Raw genomic sequence first — 18,060 nt, 5'->3', positions numbered from 1 at the left:
ACATTAATACAGCAGTTTCACAGTGGAGAAATGAGGGCTCAAGTGAACAAACACAACAACATCCAATGGATCCATACAAATACCTTTTAATAGTTTAGATCAATAAACAATTAAAAATGAGCTATCAAAGCAAAAAAAAAAAATTGTGACAATGTTGATATTTAGTCCAAATTCGAGTACCTGCAATAATTCTATAAGTATACAATTATTATAAAAGGCTAGTACCATTGCATCTTTGAAAAATGTTTATAAACAAATTGTTATATTCCCGGAATCTATGACACTGACCGTGGTCTGCAACTTGCTTGCCCCAACCGCCCCCTCAACCCCAAACCCCTAACCCCCGGGGTTACGTTAGCATCACAGATGTCAAACCACTTTGGCGCCATTTTTGATTTAACTGTTCGGTTCCCTTCTTGTGTATTTCTGTTTTCCATGTTTGCAAGGTTTTGCTGATGATATACCAAACTTTCCCAGGAAACACATAATAAACTCAAATGCTGATCCACCACTGTTGAGATATAACCAAGTGGCACGTATTCCTGGCTTCTATTCAAATGTCGGAGGCCTGTTTTTCAGTGTCCGTGGCTTCTCAGGAGCATTTTCTGCAAACCTAGGCATACCTGAGGGCAGGGGAAACAGGACCAAAGAGAAAATATATATTTTTTTAATTTAGACAGAAAAATGCACATAAAATATGCATGTACTTTGTATGTAAAGTACTTAAAGGTCACTACCTCATGTCAGCTTTTCAGATTACTCTTCCTGACATTGATTAATATTATTTTGGGTACTGAAAACACGTGCACGTCCACAGTATTGCCGTACTTACTATTACTACACTTACAGCAGTGCTATACTTATGCAATGTTCCACTTCACTCGTATGGAAAGATACAACTGTAGAGTACATACAATATACACAAGTCACAAAAAAGGTATAGCATGACCTAAAGTTATGCTGTGTTCCTGCTGTCAGCGTCTTCATCTTGCCTGTCCTTGTCCAACTCACCTAAAGAAAGGGTTTTTCAGGTCCAGCGTGTTGCCAGATTTGAAGCCAGACTGATCAACAACTGCAGACAGATGAATGTCATAGCTTTGCCTGGGAAAAGTGAGGAGGCATTTATAGATTGCATTCTATTACTAGCTCAGGTCAGCATTTAATACATTTTTCTATATGACTCCCTTGCCTTTTGTTGGCCACTAGCAGGACTGTCCCAGACAAGGTTTGACCCGCTTTGGCAAAGAGAGGGGTCTGGAGCAGACATCGTACCTGGTACCAATGTGTCAAGGGTTCACTGGGGGAGGTGGACAACCACACTGTGGTTCTGCACAAATAAGAGTGTTAGAAATATGTTTTAGCAGACTTACAGTACTATGAAAAAAATGTAGGGAGGGCATTCATGCTATTAATCTCTTGGAATAAAGACAAATTTTTTTTGAGGTGTACCGTGTGTTTATCGACTTGTCTTTCCCTTTCATAATGTATTCTTAATATGGAAAAAAATGAGTGTGGCTGGGATTCAGGTACAGAGCTCAGTATTAATGTGGCATTCCATTCCATGCAGGTGTCTGTCTCAGTCTTTTTCCCCCCCAAGAATGATATTTTTATGTGCTCTTGAACCTACAACCTTTTGCAATCAGTACCTATACCAGTACCTACATACTAGGCCCTACCTGGAGCCCACAAAGGCCACATCAAACCAGACTGCCAGGCCATGGATCAGACCAGACTGGAGCAGTTGAAAGACAAAGGGGATCTCCATCCTGCAAAAGCCAGTCAGGTATGCTGTACATTTGGTGATATAAAATGTCATTTACAACTATTTTGGTTCAGAAAAGGTGATCAGTCTAATAGATGTTGCAACTTGCCAAAGTAAGATAAACATTACCTATGTAAGTCCTCTTCTTTGGCCTCCAAAAAATTGATGCTGAATTTGATAGATTTTGCCATAAGAATCTGCTTGTCAAATGTGTCCTTAAGAAAGAAAATGCTTTGTAATGTATACAATTTTGGTAACAGTGAAAGATTCTGATGTTACTGTGCCAGCGGAAGCAAAGCAAGAGTTTCATGCCAAGGAGAGAAAAAAAAAAAAAAAATCATTGCAGCGGGTCATTCAATATGATTTACATTTGTCAATGTCAAAAATTTCAGTGATAATTGTGCACTAAATAAATGCAGAGTATTATCATACTGTATTGTGGAAACATTCAGTGAAACAAATAAGTAAGGTAGGGATAGTTCAGTAAAACTGACAATTTTTTTTACACTAACACCAACAAATGGAAAAAAAAATTTACTATACTACTATGCATACTACTGAACAATATGTTTTTCAGACACATTTCTTTGGTCTGCAAGAGGAAACCAGAGCACTTTGTGGAAACCCATGCAAAAACTGGGAGAACATGCAAACTACACAGAGTGAATGAAGCATATGTCAGATTACACAGCACAAATGCTGTGAGAGGCCTGTGTAAGTGTGTTCCTTAATAAAAATATCAATATAACAACATTGTGCAAGTTCTCCTTGAACTACTCATTCAGTGTGTTTTTAATAGGCTACAATGTCAGTAAATCTCTGCTGTTCTACTTGTAGCCAACTGATCTGAATTTTTTGAGCTTGTCTTTTATACAGATAATTTTAAGAAAAACACCTATTAAATATGTATTGTAACGCTACCATGGGTTGTTACAGTATGTTATCATTAGCATATACAACATACATATTATTTTAAGAGTACAATTATTATTGCACGGTGTTGCAGTTTGTTCAATGTGCGAATCACGCTAAAAACTTTCATCTGAAAGTGAGGGGAGAAGCCCCTGAACCCCAACCTTCAAAAGTCTGTTACTCAGTGATGTCGTTCTAAAAAAACAAAACACCAAGTTATTTCAAATGTGTTTCAGCGGCATCATAATTAGGGTTCCAACACCAACAGACTTTTTTTTTTATAGCCTTTACAGGAACACTGAAACTCTGCTGCTGGAATTACACCCTTTTCCCACAACAGAGCCAAAATAGATTTTAGGGCAAGCATATTAGCAGGGCAGATAAATAAATTCGCTTTGGTTGGTTTGTCAGGAATGTATTTGAGCTGAGACTCAGATGCACTGGCTCATGGTTGTGCCGGGGGTGAGTCTCACCACAATTGGCTGCTTGAAGAACTCGTCGACAGCGGCGCTGTGCAGGCTGCTCAGGTCAATCCCAAAAAAGGAGGTCTGATGCCTGCTCAGGGACAAAGAAGCAGCTTCCATTCAGGAGGGTACGAGATCCTAGTCCTTTCGTGCAGAACCCCATTACGAGGTAACTCTTGAGACGTTCTGGAATACCTTATTGTTCAGTATGTTCACGCAGGCTGCCGCCAGAGACGTGGTTAAGGATTGTGAGTAAAAGACGGTAGATTTGAGCGAGAGGCACTGCTCAGCACTAATCTTTCATTTCTTCAGTGTTTCAGTAAAACGCAAACAGGACTAATGTGCATGCCCCCACTTGACCCCGAGTCGATCTCGAACCCCATCTCTTTATGCGTGACAAAAGGGAAAAAAGAAAATGAATAGCATTACCAATACCATGAGACTTCACTTTGCTTGCTGGGTGTGGGAGTGTGGGGTGCGGGCGGGTGGTGTGATGTGTAAGATAATATGCAGCTCAGCCAAGCGTGTGTTCTGGCCCCAGTTGAAGGCTGTCGGCACCCCTGAGGAGCAGTGTGCCCAACTGAAGGATGGGGGGGTGGCAGCAAAGTACAGCCCGCACTGACTTTTACTGACTCAGTATGGATAACCACTTGTCTTAGGCACAACCACGATGGTCTGGAGCCTATCCTAAAATCATAGGGCACCAGGCTGGGAACACCCTGGACAGGATGCCAGTCCATTGCAAGGTAGCCACACAAACACACAATTTGGAGACATCAACCACTTGAAACATCTTTTTGGACTATGGGAGAAAACACGCTCTAACACGAGGAGAACATGGCAACTCCATACAATCTGAACAGCGATCAAATCTATGGCCAGCTGCAATCCGGGTGCTGTGAGGCACCTGCACTACCCACTGTACCGTCGTGCCACCTATACATTTGTCTTTATTTAAAAACATAACTGTCTGCACTTTTAACTTACTTTTTCCTTCCTCCAAGGGAGTGAGTTTACAGTGCATTGAGTTCAGGCCTTGTCAGAAAGTTTGCAATGAGAAAAGAAAAGAAAAAAAAAAAAAAAAAACGCATGAAATGCAGCCAGCATTCCCGGTTACAATGAAAGGTATAAATTCCACGCTGTAATCACTTTTCTTATGATGGTACCATGTACTGATGGTGAGATTTCCTAGCCACTTAATCGTGGTGAATTTCAGTGCTCAGGTCTGACCATGTGGGGCGACCATGTTATCAGTGTACCGTGAGAGGGAAAACAGAGCTGAATCACCTCTTGCATGCAGAGACAAGACTGGGGCGTCAATACAGTCCACTTCATGGTTAGTTTCACACATTAGCGGCAAACCCCATTAGAACATTTCTGATATACCACACGTACATTGTGTCTTATTCTCCAATGCAATTTACATGGTTACGTTTGCATACCAAGTTCAAGACAATTCTTCAGCCATTTACAAAGTTGGCTCATTTTCACCGGAGCAATTCGGGGTAAGTATCTTGCTGAAGGTTACTGCAGCAGGAGCAGGAAGCTGAACCTGGGTTCTTTGATTGCAGGTTAATGGACCTCAGCAGTACACTATTTGGTGCCCATATATGTGTCATCTAAGGCAATAGTGCTGACTAATGTGAGTGGCAGGGAATAAGAATAGGATGGACATGTATGCAAAAAAACACAATTAAAAACCTAAAACTGGATGTACCCTCTCTCCTACTTAGTGGGAGGTCCTCTCTCATATTGGGGCTTCTCCAGTGTGGTCTGACGGAACACGAGTTGCAGTGGCAAAAAGTACTCAGCTTGCTCACCAGAAACTGGATCGGGCATAGTGCTCCATGTAGAGCTGCTCATCTGTGAAGGGTGCCAGGTGGAGGTCACTGAACGTGGGGAACATCATTCCTGTTGGTGGAAGAGTAGGGAAAATGTGAGCTCCACCAACAGATCATCATGCAGCAGCGAAAAGAAACCGGAATTAATTATGGATGTAACAGCAAAAGACAAAAAAAAAAAAAAAAAAAAAAAAAAAAAAAAAAAATCTCAGCACTGTACCTTCAGAGGGAGAACACTCCAAGCTACCAATAAAATCCTATAAAAGGTCTGGTCATTTAAGCGACCGTGGGAACTGACCCCGGGGTTTCAGCCACTTCTTGGAGTGAAGGTAGCTCTCCAGCATTCGCTCATTCAGCAGCATGTACCCGATCGGTTCGGACACAATGATGTCCACCCTCTCCGGGAAGGACACTTCCTCAATCTTCCCTGCTAGAACCGTGATCCGGTCAGAGAGGTGGTTGCTCTTGACCAGCATCTGAGAGATGAAAGTTAACAACGGGCACCGTGGTCAGTGTATACCATGTTTTACCAGTAATGGACCTTATTCACCACAGTGCTGACTATTCCCCTGCAGCATTATCACTCCTTCCGTTGTGGATGTCATGGAGGCAATGTGACGCTTTCAGGGAGGAAATGCTGATCCCCCTCACACTCACAGCCCAATGCTGGTCAGGAGGAAATGGTTAGCAGGCGAGTCCGTGACCATTCATGTTCAGGTACACCTCCTGCGTGAAGTCTCCCGTTAAGCCGTCTGATTTCCTCGCCAGCTTTGCAAACAACCAGAGCCTGTTCCAGTCGACAGAGCAGGACGCTCCCTTTGGTCTCCAACATCAGCTGCCAGAGTTAGATACCCCCAAGTCCCTCAACCACTCCACCGCAACCCACTAAAAATTGTGGATTTACAGTATACTCCAGTATTCTCCTTGACCCCAGAGCACTATGGTCATTCCCAGGTTTCTGCTCTAGGCTGAGTGTGGTAGCAAACCCTTTCCTGTTTGTCCAAGTGTTAAAGTGCATTTTCCTAGCTGTTCACTTCAACTGCTGTTCCTGCACATCTGGCAAGAAGCTGGACACTGGGGAGAATAAGAGGACAGAGTGGTGAGCACTGAATGGGGAGTATGGAATGTGGCTGATGGACAGTCTGAATCAAGGGGTAGCACAGCAGGAAAGGCCCCTCCACTCACTGCTTTCCAAAGGATTCTGTGTTTTTTATTTATGTTGAACCAACGTCAAGCTTGGTGTTGTGTTTGGCTGATACGAGGCAATATAGTGGGCATGACAAGGGACACATATGGTTGCAATCTTAGAAAGAATATATGTATTTACCGAAAATGAGGAAAATTTTGAACTATGCTTGACTGTTGAGAAAGAATCTGCCCAAGCGTGAAAATATGTTTCCTTTACCTCTAAACAGTCTTATTGGCCAAAAGTTGTTGTCGGATCATTAAGCCTTTGGAATTTCCAGCGCTAAAGTCAAGCTTTCAGCAGAGCACGGTCTTTCAGAGCCTGCTGGTGTTATTCAAGGGCGAGTCCTTAGGCTGAGCTTTTATCAGGTGTTACTTGCCTTGACTGCTACAGTCAGGGGTTTTAAACTAAACACAACGCAACAAAGCTGGCCATTAACAAAGTAAAAACCGATTTACCACACTGACTTACACCAAGCCATGCCAAGCATCTACAAATGAACTACAATAAAAAGCAGATGCACTATTTTTAAACTTCTAAACAGCCTTTCACCAGCCAAGCTAAAAAGAGTTGTGTAAAAAACAACCAAAAAAGTGAAAAACAGCAAGACTTTCAACTTTTCAGGAGTAAAATTCAGGAGTATTTCACAATTATTTAATAAGTTACAATGACATAAGCGAAGGGTGTTTTGGAGACTCACTAAGCAGAATAGCATTTTAACTTCATTCTGAATTCATTAATCACATAAGATCACTAAGAGTAAACAATAATTTGACATTATCATAAATTACCTTAAATATTAATCAGAATCATGCGTCTAGCCCTGATGCTCAACGGAACTAAAATCCAGAAAAGGAAGAGTAGAGACTGACCTGGGTATACTTGGCCACAGAGCTGGCCTCCACAGCGTACACCTTCCTCGCTCCGGCCTGGATGGCAAAAAACGACAGGATCCCCGAACCACAGCCCACATCTAATACGACCTGGAAGGGCAGACCTAGAGTGTCAGTGCTTCTCACTCTTCCTTCCATAGCAGCAGCACAGCGAGACCTCCTTGTGGGTTTTTCCATGGAGATGCGCCATGATCCGGCAGACCGAGTCAAGGCCTTAAGAAGCACCACCGGACGCTGTTCATTTCTCATTTTGCCCTGGGTCTCACCTTGTCTCTGAAATCGACCTCATTCAGCAGGATAGCCTTCTGGTAGGTGGCTGTGCGAAGGTAGTCCTGGAGCATGTTCTGCTGCTGGGACAGACAGCCATAAAACTGCAGATACAAACAAAGCGCATCACCAGGAGACCAGAGCTTTCCCAAAAGACACACCGAACCATGACACTCCAGGCCATTGCCACAAGCCTGGCCCAACCACGTCAATAAGGGCGTTACATGAAAATTCAGGTGGGACGGCTGGTAGCGTAGCAGTTACAGCTACTACCTTTGGCCCCAAAGGTTGCAGGATGGAATCTCACCTCTGGCTGTAGTTCCTGTGAGCAAGGTACTTACCCTAAACTGCTTCAGTAAAATTACCCAGCTGTACAAATGGGTAAACAATTGTAGGTAGATGAACACCGTAGATCGCTTTGGAGAAAAGCGTCAGCTAAACGAATAACTGGAAGGGTCCTGCACCTAAGTGAATACATTTATTTATTTATCAGACACTTTTCTCCAAAGCGACTTCCAATGAACTCTGTGTAGTGTTAACAGCCCGCACACCTTATTCACTGCAGTGACTTACACTGCTAGATACACTATTTACACTGGGTCACTCATCCATACGTCATTGGAACACACACACACACACACACACACACACACACACACACACACACACACACACACACTATATATACAGCTCCGCAGTTCAAATTCTTAGGCCTTCCTGCTAGGAACAGTTTGGCACCATCTGCTTTTGTAACCTATTTACTTGCTGTGTGGCTGCCACAAGTTCAGAAATTTAAAAAGCATTGCCATTTCAGAGACTCGAATCTTAGTTTAGAAGCTGACCGTGTCACACATAGTCCTAGCCTGCATTACAAACCACACGGATGGTGTACAGGCCTCATCTATCCATGCCTGGCGCCACGGCTGGACAATGTTTACCTGGAAGTACTGCCGAGCGGATGAGACATCTGTGCGCTGGTCAAAGGCAGACTGTTCCTTGTCCAGACTGCTCTGTGTGCTCAGCATTGTGTGGAAGGCGTTGAACTCTGGGTCAGAAAGAAAAAAAGAAAAAAAGAAACACCCTTCTCATGAAATGATGAGGAGAGCTGCAGCTTTCCATAACGCCGGTCATGCTCTGCCACACGCATGTATCCGCAAACACGGGCCCTCTCTGCTCGCCACGGAGACGCGAGGCTCTCGGCTCCGCGTTCGGCACGTCCGAGCACGCCGGCGAGCGCTCCGCATCCCGACGCGCATTCCAGCGAAGACGCGCAACTCGGACAGCGGTGCCATCGGACGGGACGCTTCGCACGCGGGCCACACTTGAGAGCTCAAACCCAACCCAGACTGCTGCGGAGAGCGGCAGTGTCCAACGCTGTCAACCTTTGACCTTTAACAGTTCAAACACTTCATAGCTAGAACCCCAAAGCTAAGGAACTTTTTTTTTTTTTTTTGATCTTAAATAATAAAACAAAGCAGAAGGGAATTTTTCTTCACACTGAGTCAAGGAACAGGTTTGTTTTGTACATCCGAGTATCTGATTTTAATAAAAATCCGACAGGGGTTCGACTGACCAGGCAGCTCACTCCCATATGTATTTCCATGTGTGTTCCTCTGCATAAAAGCAGCAGCTGAGCATGTCAGTGGTGGCTCTCAAACCTTCTTTTCACTGCAGAAAGGACTTTGATTCCCACAGAGTATTGCCTCCCCCCTTTTAGGAATGCCCCTCGGCAAAAGATTCCCCTGTAAGTGCAGTAATGGCTCAGTCTGTGTGGAGTCTGCATGTTCTTCCGGGGTCTTCCAGGTGCTCTGGTTTCCTCCCACAGCCCAAAGACATTTGTTTCAGGTTAATCGGTGACTCTAGCTTGCCCATAGCATGTAGACGTGTGCGTGTGTTACAATGCTGGGTGTACAGATGGCTGAACAATTGGAGGGAGTTTACTGAAATGTAAGCATCTAGTGTTAGCATGGTACGTTATCTTGGATAAAGATGTCAGCTCAAGGCAAAATAATAATTATTGTACGTTGCTCCGGAGAAAAGCATCTGCCAAATCAATGAATGTAAATGTGAGATTGCCGGCACATGTTATGTGGAGGTTTCCCCGATGCAAGCTTCATCCCCCAAACAGCAGTGAATTGCCATTATTGGAAACCCGAGAAAGACGGTGTTACGATCCTTATTTGTCGACATGAAGTGTTTAATAGGTGCGGGTGTGGTGTCGCTGACTCGTGGCACTCACCAGTCCTGGTTCTGAAGCACAGCAGTACGCTGACACAGCCCAGTGTGATGAGAAAGGACTGCGTTCCCACCCTGCAGCACTCTGTCTCCGGGCCAATGGAGAATTTGAACACGCACACTCCATCACCTGCAGAGGGTGCAAAACTAGAGGATTCACTGAGGACTAAGTGAACTTGGGACATCCAGCCCCTGTCTTCAAGCACTATTGTGTGTGTGTGAGATACACCTTTTTATCCTAACTCAGATCCAAATTATTTCATTTTAGGAGCAAGCCACTTTCACTTGGTCCCTCTCAGTCTTATCTGGGCACATATTTGAAATTGCTGGATATTATAAAAAGGCAATATCAATACATACATTTACATATTTAGCAGACACTTTTGTCCAAAGCAACTTCCAATGCACTCTGTGTAGTGTTATCAGCCCACACCCCTTGTTCACCAAGATGACTTACACTGCTAGATACACTACTTATACTGGGTCACTCATCCATACATCAATGGAACACACACACTCTCTGTTACACCACTCTGGGAACCTGAACAGCATGTCATTGGACTGTGGGAGGAAACCAGAGCACCCAGAGGAAACCCACGTAGACACGAGAAGAACATGCAAACTCTACACTGACTAAGCAGGGATCGAACCCACATCCTCTTGCAACGCCGAGGCACTGTGAGACAGCTACGTTACTTGCTGCACCACCATGCCGCCAAAAAACATATAATTCTTAAAGAATATTACACAAAATACTACAAAATTAATTCTTATGTTAATGAGGGATTTCAGTTTTTTGTTTTTTACTAACTTGCAATAATAAATAAATAAATAAATAAATAAATAAATAAAAATGTGCTTTCATTGTTATTATGGGGTCCTGCCTGTCAACTGATAACAAAAAAAATCATTTCAATCCATTCTGAATTAAGTGCACAGCACGACAAAGTGTGGAAAAAGTGGGTGGTGTCTGAGTACTTTCTGAAGACACTGTATATGGAACTGAGAGAGCTCTGGCATTCAAGGGCACTAATAACGGCAATACAAAAATAACTTGAAACAAAAATGTTCCTATTCGGCATTATGCATCTTAACGAATATTTTTAACAACTTCCATTCTTGTTCAGTGGTATAATGATGGACTTTACTAATTTCAAACATTCTATTTCTATTCTCTTTAATATTTTGCCCCAGTTACCACTGCTCATTAAAGACAATCTGCCGTGGCTGTTTTTGATAAATAAACTGATGGGATGAAGACCGAGCCGCAGTCTCACCGCCAACAGCGTAGGGCATTGAGAAGCCCAGTGTGTTCTGGCATGAAGCGCCAAGTGTGCAGCCACGTTATCTGATGCTGGTTGCAAGAAAAAAAAAAAACCCTACAAGTTAAGCCAAGTGTACCATATGAATAACACGCTCTGGAACAGATGAATCTGGGCTCAACATTACATAACCCTCACCCAACCAGGGCCCAGAGCTCGGCCAAATTCCCTGAAGTCATACAACACAACCATAAATGCGCTGCTGCCGTCAGCATGTCTTGCAACGGCCCACACAGGCAGGGACGGGACGGGACAAACGTGTGCAACACCTGCATGGAGCGGATGGAGAGCACCGGGGGTTTCGGTAGGCACCCCCCCATCCATTTCGGTACGGAACTCAAGGGTGGATTGACTAGACACCAACACCTGACTGCTGTCTCCTTGAACACACTCAGAAGTACACCGTGGTACGTGGTTCTTATGATGGTTTTTTAAAAGTGCTCCGAAATGCCATGCCAAGGACAATCACTCCTGCATCAAACATTCTGGACACATTGTGTTTCCGGAGGTCATGTCACACTGGTGGCAGCTCCATGATAAATATGATACGATAAAGGTGGCAGCTCCATGGAAAATGACATGTTGATGTTTGGCAAAAAAGGAAAGCAACACAAAAAGGTGGCTAAAAAGTTTCTAAAAAGAGAGTACTATATATCTGGAGCTTGAATAATATCTTGGAAAACATTCTGAAAAATGCATCGAATCTTTTATGAATTTTTCATAAGGTGTTTCCAGTTCGGGGGTGCGGTGGCGCAGTGGGTTGGACCATGGTCCTGCTTTCCGGTGGGTCTGGGGTTCGAGTCCCGCTTGGGGTGCCTTGCGACGGACTGGCGTCCCGTCCTGGGTGCGTCCCCTCCCCCTCTGGCCTAACGCCCTGTGTTGCCGGGTAGGCTCCGGTTCCCCGTGACCCCGTATGGGACGAGCGGTTCTGAAAATGTGTGTGTGTGTGTGTGTGTTTCCAGTTCATGCTGTTAAAGCTATGGGAAAAGTTTGATGGGACAGCGGGGACTGAAGTGGTTAGAGCTACTGCCTTTGGACTCAAGGTCACAGGTTCTATTTCCACCTCCAGCTCTAGTACCTCTGGGCAGCATGGTGGGACAGTGAGTTGCCCTGCTGTCTCACAGCACTTGGGGGGGTGCAAAAGGATGCGAGTTCGATCCCCACTCAGTCTGTGTGGAGTTTGCATGTTCTTCCCGTGTCTGCGTGGGTTTCCTTGAGGTGCTCTGGTTTCCTCCCACAGTCCAAAGACACGCTGTTCAGGTTCGCCCATAGAGTGTGAGTGACAGAGAGGGTGTGTTCCAGTGATGTATGGATGAGTGAGCCAGTGTAAGTAGTGTATCTAGCAGTGTAAATCACCTTGGTGAATAAGATGTGTTGGCTGATAACACTATGGAGTATCCACTGTATGTTGCTTTGGAGAAAAGCATCTGCTAAATAAGTAAATGTAGTACTCTTGAGCAAGATACTTCCCTAAAAACTGCTCCAGTAAAATTACCCAGCTTAATAAATGAGTCAATACCTTAACACTGTAGTCAGTTTGGAGAAGTATCAGCTAAATGAATAAATGTAAAACATTAAGGAAACAGCACACTTTCCTTTAATGTCTGTAACCCCCTCACACCCCAACAACTTTATAGGTGGTTTCTACCAGGGATATTATTTATAGTTAAGGCAAAAGAGACATTCTTTAAGCAGACTGGGCACATTTGCATTTTCATCAGTACTGAAAGATACACTGTTACCAGAACATTGCTTCTACGACAGATCAGAGGATGCTTGGAATAGTATAGTATTATTAATAATATTAATAAAAGTATAATACAAGCAGACCCTCTGCATGAAGTTTATTTATTATGGTGAAGCCAGGAGGATATGGAAAAGGCTGCGTTCTGGAAAACTTCTGAAAATGTCACTAACAATGCAGGACAGTGAGATTCGCAAGGACTGGGGGTGGGGAATTCACTGAGCGCTGCCATCGGGAGCACCACCACGTCCAGTCGCCCCTTCCCTTGCTTTGCTCTTCTTACCGTTTCTGACAGTGAAGTCCGCGTCGCCCTCGTCGTCGCCGCCGCCCGCGCGCAGAGTGAGCTCCTCGCGCCCGCTCTCCTCCGACACGCGGATGTCACCCTTCTCCTGGTCCTCGCTGACAAAGTGTAATCCCACGGAGAAGCAATCGCGTTTCACAGGCGTCTCCATGGTGACGCTGGCCCACGTTGCTGGCCCACGTTGCTGGCCCACGTTCCTGCCCCACGCGCGATGGGGTCCTGCTGCTTCCGGGCTCGATTTTGCGCGCATCTGATTTTCTGACACTCGTTAAAACGGAGTAAAACAGGGAGAGAAGCGGCGTCTTCGTGGGAGGGAGGGGTAACGCGGCTCAGATGAACCTAAAGAGCGCCTCCTGCTGCTCGATATGTGACACTACAATACGGGGAAAGAGCCCGTGGGGTGTTTGAAAGAGCTCCCTCTTTACTCTGGTAAAAGAAAGTGACACAGCGCGTGCCAACGCACTTTGAAAATGTATGACGGGAAATGCAGCGGGTGGTTCAGCTGGAAACCTGCCAGGAATTCCTACACAGACACAAGTACTTAGTTTATCGAGCTGTATGTGTTGCGTTCATAGTGACTTACTCATTCCTTTGCCCATATCATTTTCTAAACATAGCTTATTTATAAGTTTCGTTATTTTTTCGGTTGTTATTCAACTTTAAAATATGAACATTTAATTTCCCCCCGCATTTCAAACTTTCATTTGTCGCCAAGAAACCGTCACTGTGTAATATTCGATATTATTTCAATGTTTCACCAAAACATATTGGAAAAAAGATTCAGGCTCAATCAGAAAAGAAAAAAAAAAAAAAACTTAAATGAAAACCGCATTTTGCGCCATACTGGAGTGACGTCACAGCCCCTGCGCCCGACGACACTCAGTGGCTTTATCGAAAGCTATGAAATGAAGGGCACGACCGATGATTAAATGTTAAGGAATATATATATTGCATAAAGGCGGTACACGTTTAACCTTGTTCACTGGTCCTAATTCGCTTCTGGGAAAGTGACATGAAATTTTTCCATTATTTAATATGTGGAAAAACGGCAATTCGTCCCAAGTCAGGTTCACCCTACAGAATCCTAATGGCACCTCTTATAAGCCATGTTTTATTCCATACTTTCTGCAAAGTTTTTTTTTTTGGTTAAATCCAGCAGTTATCCGGACGGAGCTTTGAAACATTCACATGCCTGCAGAACTTCATATATATTTACGGAGCAATTAACTAAGTCTTAGAAATTATGAATTAAAACAATTCTTAGTGCTACTGTTAAGGTGAAAAAAGAAAAGCAGCAATTCAGATATTCTTTAGAAAACTTTATTTGAGAAAATTAAGTTCACTACAAAATATTTTCTTAACAACTCATTGCATTTTATAAAGTGCACATACCGAGAATACATTCAGAATGATTTATTTCAGAAAGTAGTTCATTAGGCAATATTTTGTTTACACTTGATTGCATTTTGTAAAGTAGAAAAAAACACTGAGAATATGAAAAGCATTAACATTCAGTACGTCTGCATACATATGATATCAGGAAGATTTTTACCCCGACACAATCATCTTAAAAAAGAAACAATCCGGAAACATCCATTTCATATCAGTTGAGTTGTTCGATCTGAGCCTAGTTCTGTTGTTGGCTCTCGTTCTCTGTGCTGATGCCACTTTCCCGGGAGCTCTGGCTCCGCGCGCTCGACACATCTGGACTCGTCGTGTCTATGGGCAGCACTCTCTCTGCGGCCGCGCGCAGCGCCTCCCTCGGTGCCCGGATGCGGAGTCTCCCGTCAGCGAAGGAGCAGCTCACGGCTTCGGGGTTCACGTCTTCGGGCAGTTCAAACTCTCGTCTGAACTCCTGCCTTCTGTAGCAGTAGGAGCCTTTCCCGTCCTCCTGCTTCTTCTCGCTCTTCCCGCTCACCCGCAGCTTCCTGCCCAGCTGCTTCACACACAGCTCCTCTGGGGAGAAGTCCTTGGTGTCCAAGGTGAGGGCAAAACTCTCTCCCTCCTTCTCCAAGTGGTACTTGAGAGGCTCCAAGGACGAAGACGAGGACGGGACGTGGTCAAACTCCTCGAGGATCTGCTGCTGGAGTTTCTCCAGGATGTCCAGGCTTCCCCTCATCTCCCGCATGTTCCTCAGCAGCATCTCTCGGGGAAAGAGAAGAGGTCGGCACTGTGGCCACAGGCTGCGTACAGGCCAGTCCGAGTCCACGAGTGGGGTGAAGGAGAAAGGCTGGAGCATGTAGGAGCACATCGTCGTGTCTTCTCTTCTCTTCTGCTCTGCTCTGCTCTGGTAGAGGAGGACGCGCTGCGTTGTCTCTGCTTGCTTGTCGTGCCTCAGCCGCCTCAGCTCCCTGTTTATATTACCCGCGCGGAGCGCTCGAGCGCTTTCGTGAACATTCCTGTCATTACCAGATTTCTCCACTGTGTGTCGCCGGGCGCAGGGGCTGTGACGTCACTCCAGTATGGCGCTAAGTGCAGTTGTCATTTAAGTTTTAATTTTTTTTCTTTTCTGATTGAGCCTAAATCTTTTTTCCAATATGTTTTGGTGAAACATTGAAATAATATTATCTAATATTATACAGTGACGGTTTCTTGGCGACAAATGAAAGTTTGAAATGCGGGGGGAAATTAAATGTTCATATTTTAAAGTTGAATAACAACCGAAAAAATAACGAAACTTATAAATAAGCTATATTTAGAAAATGATATGGGCAAAGGAATGAGTAAGTCACTATGAACGCAACACATACAGCTCGATAAAGTACTTGTGTCTGTGTGAAGGAATCCCTGGCAGGTTTCCAGCTGAACCACCCGCTGCATTTCCCGCAGTGACGTCACAGCCACTGCGCCCGATGACACACAGTGGAGAAATCTGGTAATGACAGGAATGTTCACGAAAGCGCTCGAGCGCTCCGCGCGGGTAATATAAACAGAGAGCTGAGGCGGCTGAGGCACGACAAGCAAGCAGAGACAACGCAGCGCGTCCTCCTCTACCAGAGCAGAGCAGAGCAGAGCAGAGCAGAGCAGAAGAGAAGAGAAGACAAGACACGACGATGTGCTCCTACATGCTCCAGCCTTTCTCCTTCACCCCACTCGTGGACTCGGACTGGCCTGTACGCAGCCTGTGGCCACAGTGCCGACCTCTTCTCTTTCCCCGAGAGATGCTGCTGAGGAACATGCGGGAGATGAGGGGAAGCCTGGACATCCTGGAGAAACTCCAGCAGCAGATCCTCGAGGAGTTTGACCACGTCCCGTCCTCGTCTTCGTCCTTGGAGCCTCTCAAGTACCACTTGGAGAAGGAGGGAGAGAGTTTTGCCCTCACCTTGGACACCAAGGACTTCTCCCCAGAGGAGCTGTGTGTGAAGCAGCTGGGCAGGAAGCTGCGGGTGAGCGGGAAGAGCGAGAAGAAGCAGGAGGACGGGAAAGGCTCCTACTGCTACAGAAGGCAGGAGTTCAGACGAGAGTTTGAACTGCCCGAAGACGTGAACCCCGAAGCCGTGAGCTGCTCCTTCGCTGACGGGAGACTCCGCATCCGGGCACCGAGGGAGGCGCTGCGCGCGGCCGCAGAGAGAGTGCTGCCCATAGACACGACGAGTCCAGATGTGTCGAGCGCGCGGAGCCAGAGCTCCCGGGAAAGTGGCATCAGCACAGAGAACGAGAGCCAACAACAGAACTAGGCTCAGATCGAACAACTCAACTGATATGAAATGGATGTTTCCGGATTGTTTCTTTTTTAAGATGATTGTGTCGGGGTAAAAATCTTCCTGATATCATATGTATGCAGACGTACTGAATGTTAATGCTTTTCATATTCTCAGTGTTTTTTTCTACTTTACAAAATGCAATCAAGTGTAAACAAAATATTGCCTAATGAACTACTTTCTGAAATAAATCATTCTGAATGTATTCTCGGTATGTGCACTTTATAAAATGCAATGAGTTGTTAAGAAAATATTTTGTAGTGAAATTAATTTTCTCAAATAAAATTTTCTAAAGAATATTTGAATTACTGCTTTTCTTTTTTTACTCTTTACTGTAGCTTCGAAATGCCATTATTATCACGCCGCTGAGCACGCTGCAGTCTACCGCATCTGGCAGGAATCGGCGGGATCGAACCTAAAAAGCTACGCCATCGTTCCCACAGGTGGCGGAATCTCCCCGAGACATCACTTCCCTCTGCAGTCGCAACCCGCAGCTCTCGGTCTTCGCCTTGTGTTCCTGCCTCGTTCCCACAGTCCGGTCTCCTGTCCGCAATTCCTGAGTCCTGCCTTGCCTCGCCTTTCGTAAAGTAATAAAATATCCCGCACTTGGATCCCTGATAATTATTTCGTAATAAGTGGAAAAGTTAGTAACTTTTTTCATGATTCAGATGTTTTCCTACTTCATAAAAGGCATCCAGATGTTAAAAAAAAAAAATCTGTGTAACTGTTTAAGTTACTGAGTTATTCATGTTTTTTAGTTTCTTTCAGTTTTTTTTTTTTTCTGAGGAACATACGTTTGGCTTCTGTTTTTGTTGTAACAGCCTTTTAAAAAATAATTTTAACTCATAATCCACAGAAGATCTTACCAGTTGTAATTTAATCACTTGTAATTATTTTATTATAATGGAGTGTTATACCTGGACTTCAACAAGTTACCTTGCAATTTCTTTTGGCGCCTTGCTTTGTCTTCTCTTGCAATGTTTGTATATAAATAAGTATAATGTAATTGCAGTATATAAAAATATGTACAAAGAGCCATTTACTTACTCATGCAGCATCATAATTAAGAAAACTGTATTTCACAAAATTTGTACTTTCATACTTAATGTTTTGTCTATTTTGCAAGAACAATAAATTGTACTTACATTTGGTCAGCACATTTTTTTCTTGTTTTACTTCCTTTTTTTTCTATTCAATGTAAAAGAAATATTTGTAGTTTCAGAAACACACACACATTTTCAGAACCGCTCGTCCCATAGAGGGTCGCGGGGAGCCGGAGCCTACGCGGTAACACAGGGCGTAAGGCTGAAGGGGACACACCCAGGACGGGACGCCAGTCCGTCGCAAGGCACCTCAAGCAGGACTCGAACCCTAGACTCACTAGAGAGCAGGACCAGGTCCAACCCACTGCGCCACCGCGCCACCACCCCCT

The 18,060-nt window shown here is 44.6% G+C and overlaps 3 protein-coding genes across 4 annotated transcripts; 1 reads left to right on the top strand and 2 right to left on the bottom strand.

Moving 5' to 3' along the window:
• Nucleotides 1-160: 160 nt before the first annotated feature.
• On the bottom strand, nt 161-13,095 carry carm1l (coactivator-associated arginine methyltransferase 1, like). Of its 2 annotated transcripts, XM_018754991.2 has the most exons (13): nt 12,910-13,095; nt 9,565-9,690; nt 8,264-8,370; nt 7,325-7,429; nt 7,038-7,148; nt 5,278-5,455; nt 4,959-5,049; nt 3,148-3,229; nt 1,892-1,977; nt 1,677-1,766; nt 1,190-1,327; nt 1,012-1,101; nt 161-623 (listed from the first exon to the last, which is right to left on the bottom strand). In XM_018754991.2, the coding sequence occupies exons 1-13, from the start codon at nt 13,076-13,078 to the stop codon at nt 614-616; spliced, it is 1,383 nt and encodes a 460-aa protein (XP_018610507.2). In that variant the 5' UTR covers nt 13,079-13,095; the 3' UTR covers nt 161-613. The 2 variants fall into 2 exon arrangements, with proteins under 2 accessions (XP_018610507.2, XP_018610515.2); XM_018754999.2 differs by lacking the exon at nt 161-623 and having other exon boundaries at nt 1,008-1,101.
• A 1,230-nt stretch (nt 13,096-14,325) lies between these two features.
• On the bottom strand, nt 14,326-15,193 carry LOC114910730 (heat shock protein 30-like). Its single transcript, XM_029253008.1, has one exon. It carries the CDS (start codon nt 15,176-15,178, stop codon nt 14,555-14,557), a length of 624 nt encoding a protein of 207 aa, XP_029108841.1. The 5' UTR covers nt 15,179-15,193; the 3' UTR covers nt 14,326-14,554.
• A 760-nt stretch (nt 15,194-15,953) lies between these two features.
• Nucleotides 15,954-17,239, top strand: LOC114910728 (heat shock protein 30-like). The gene is made up of 2 exons (XM_029252993.1): nt 15,954-16,679; nt 16,967-17,239. The coding sequence occupies exon 1, from the start codon at nt 15,981-15,983 to the stop codon at nt 16,602-16,604; it is 624 nt and encodes a 207-aa protein (XP_029108826.1). The 5' UTR covers nt 15,954-15,980; the 3' UTR covers nt 16,605-16,679; nt 16,967-17,239.
• The last annotated feature ends 821 nt before the right edge of the window (nt 17,240-18,060 follow it).

Source organism: Scleropages formosus, chromosome 6 (assembly GCF_900964775.1).
Source record: "Scleropages formosus chromosome 6, fSclFor1.1, whole genome shotgun sequence".
Lineage (NCBI taxonomy): Eukaryota > Metazoa > Chordata > Actinopteri > Osteoglossiformes > Osteoglossidae > Scleropages > Scleropages formosus.
Note: the sequence above shows the minus strand (reverse complement) of the source record. Positions and strands in the feature narration are given on the sequence as shown.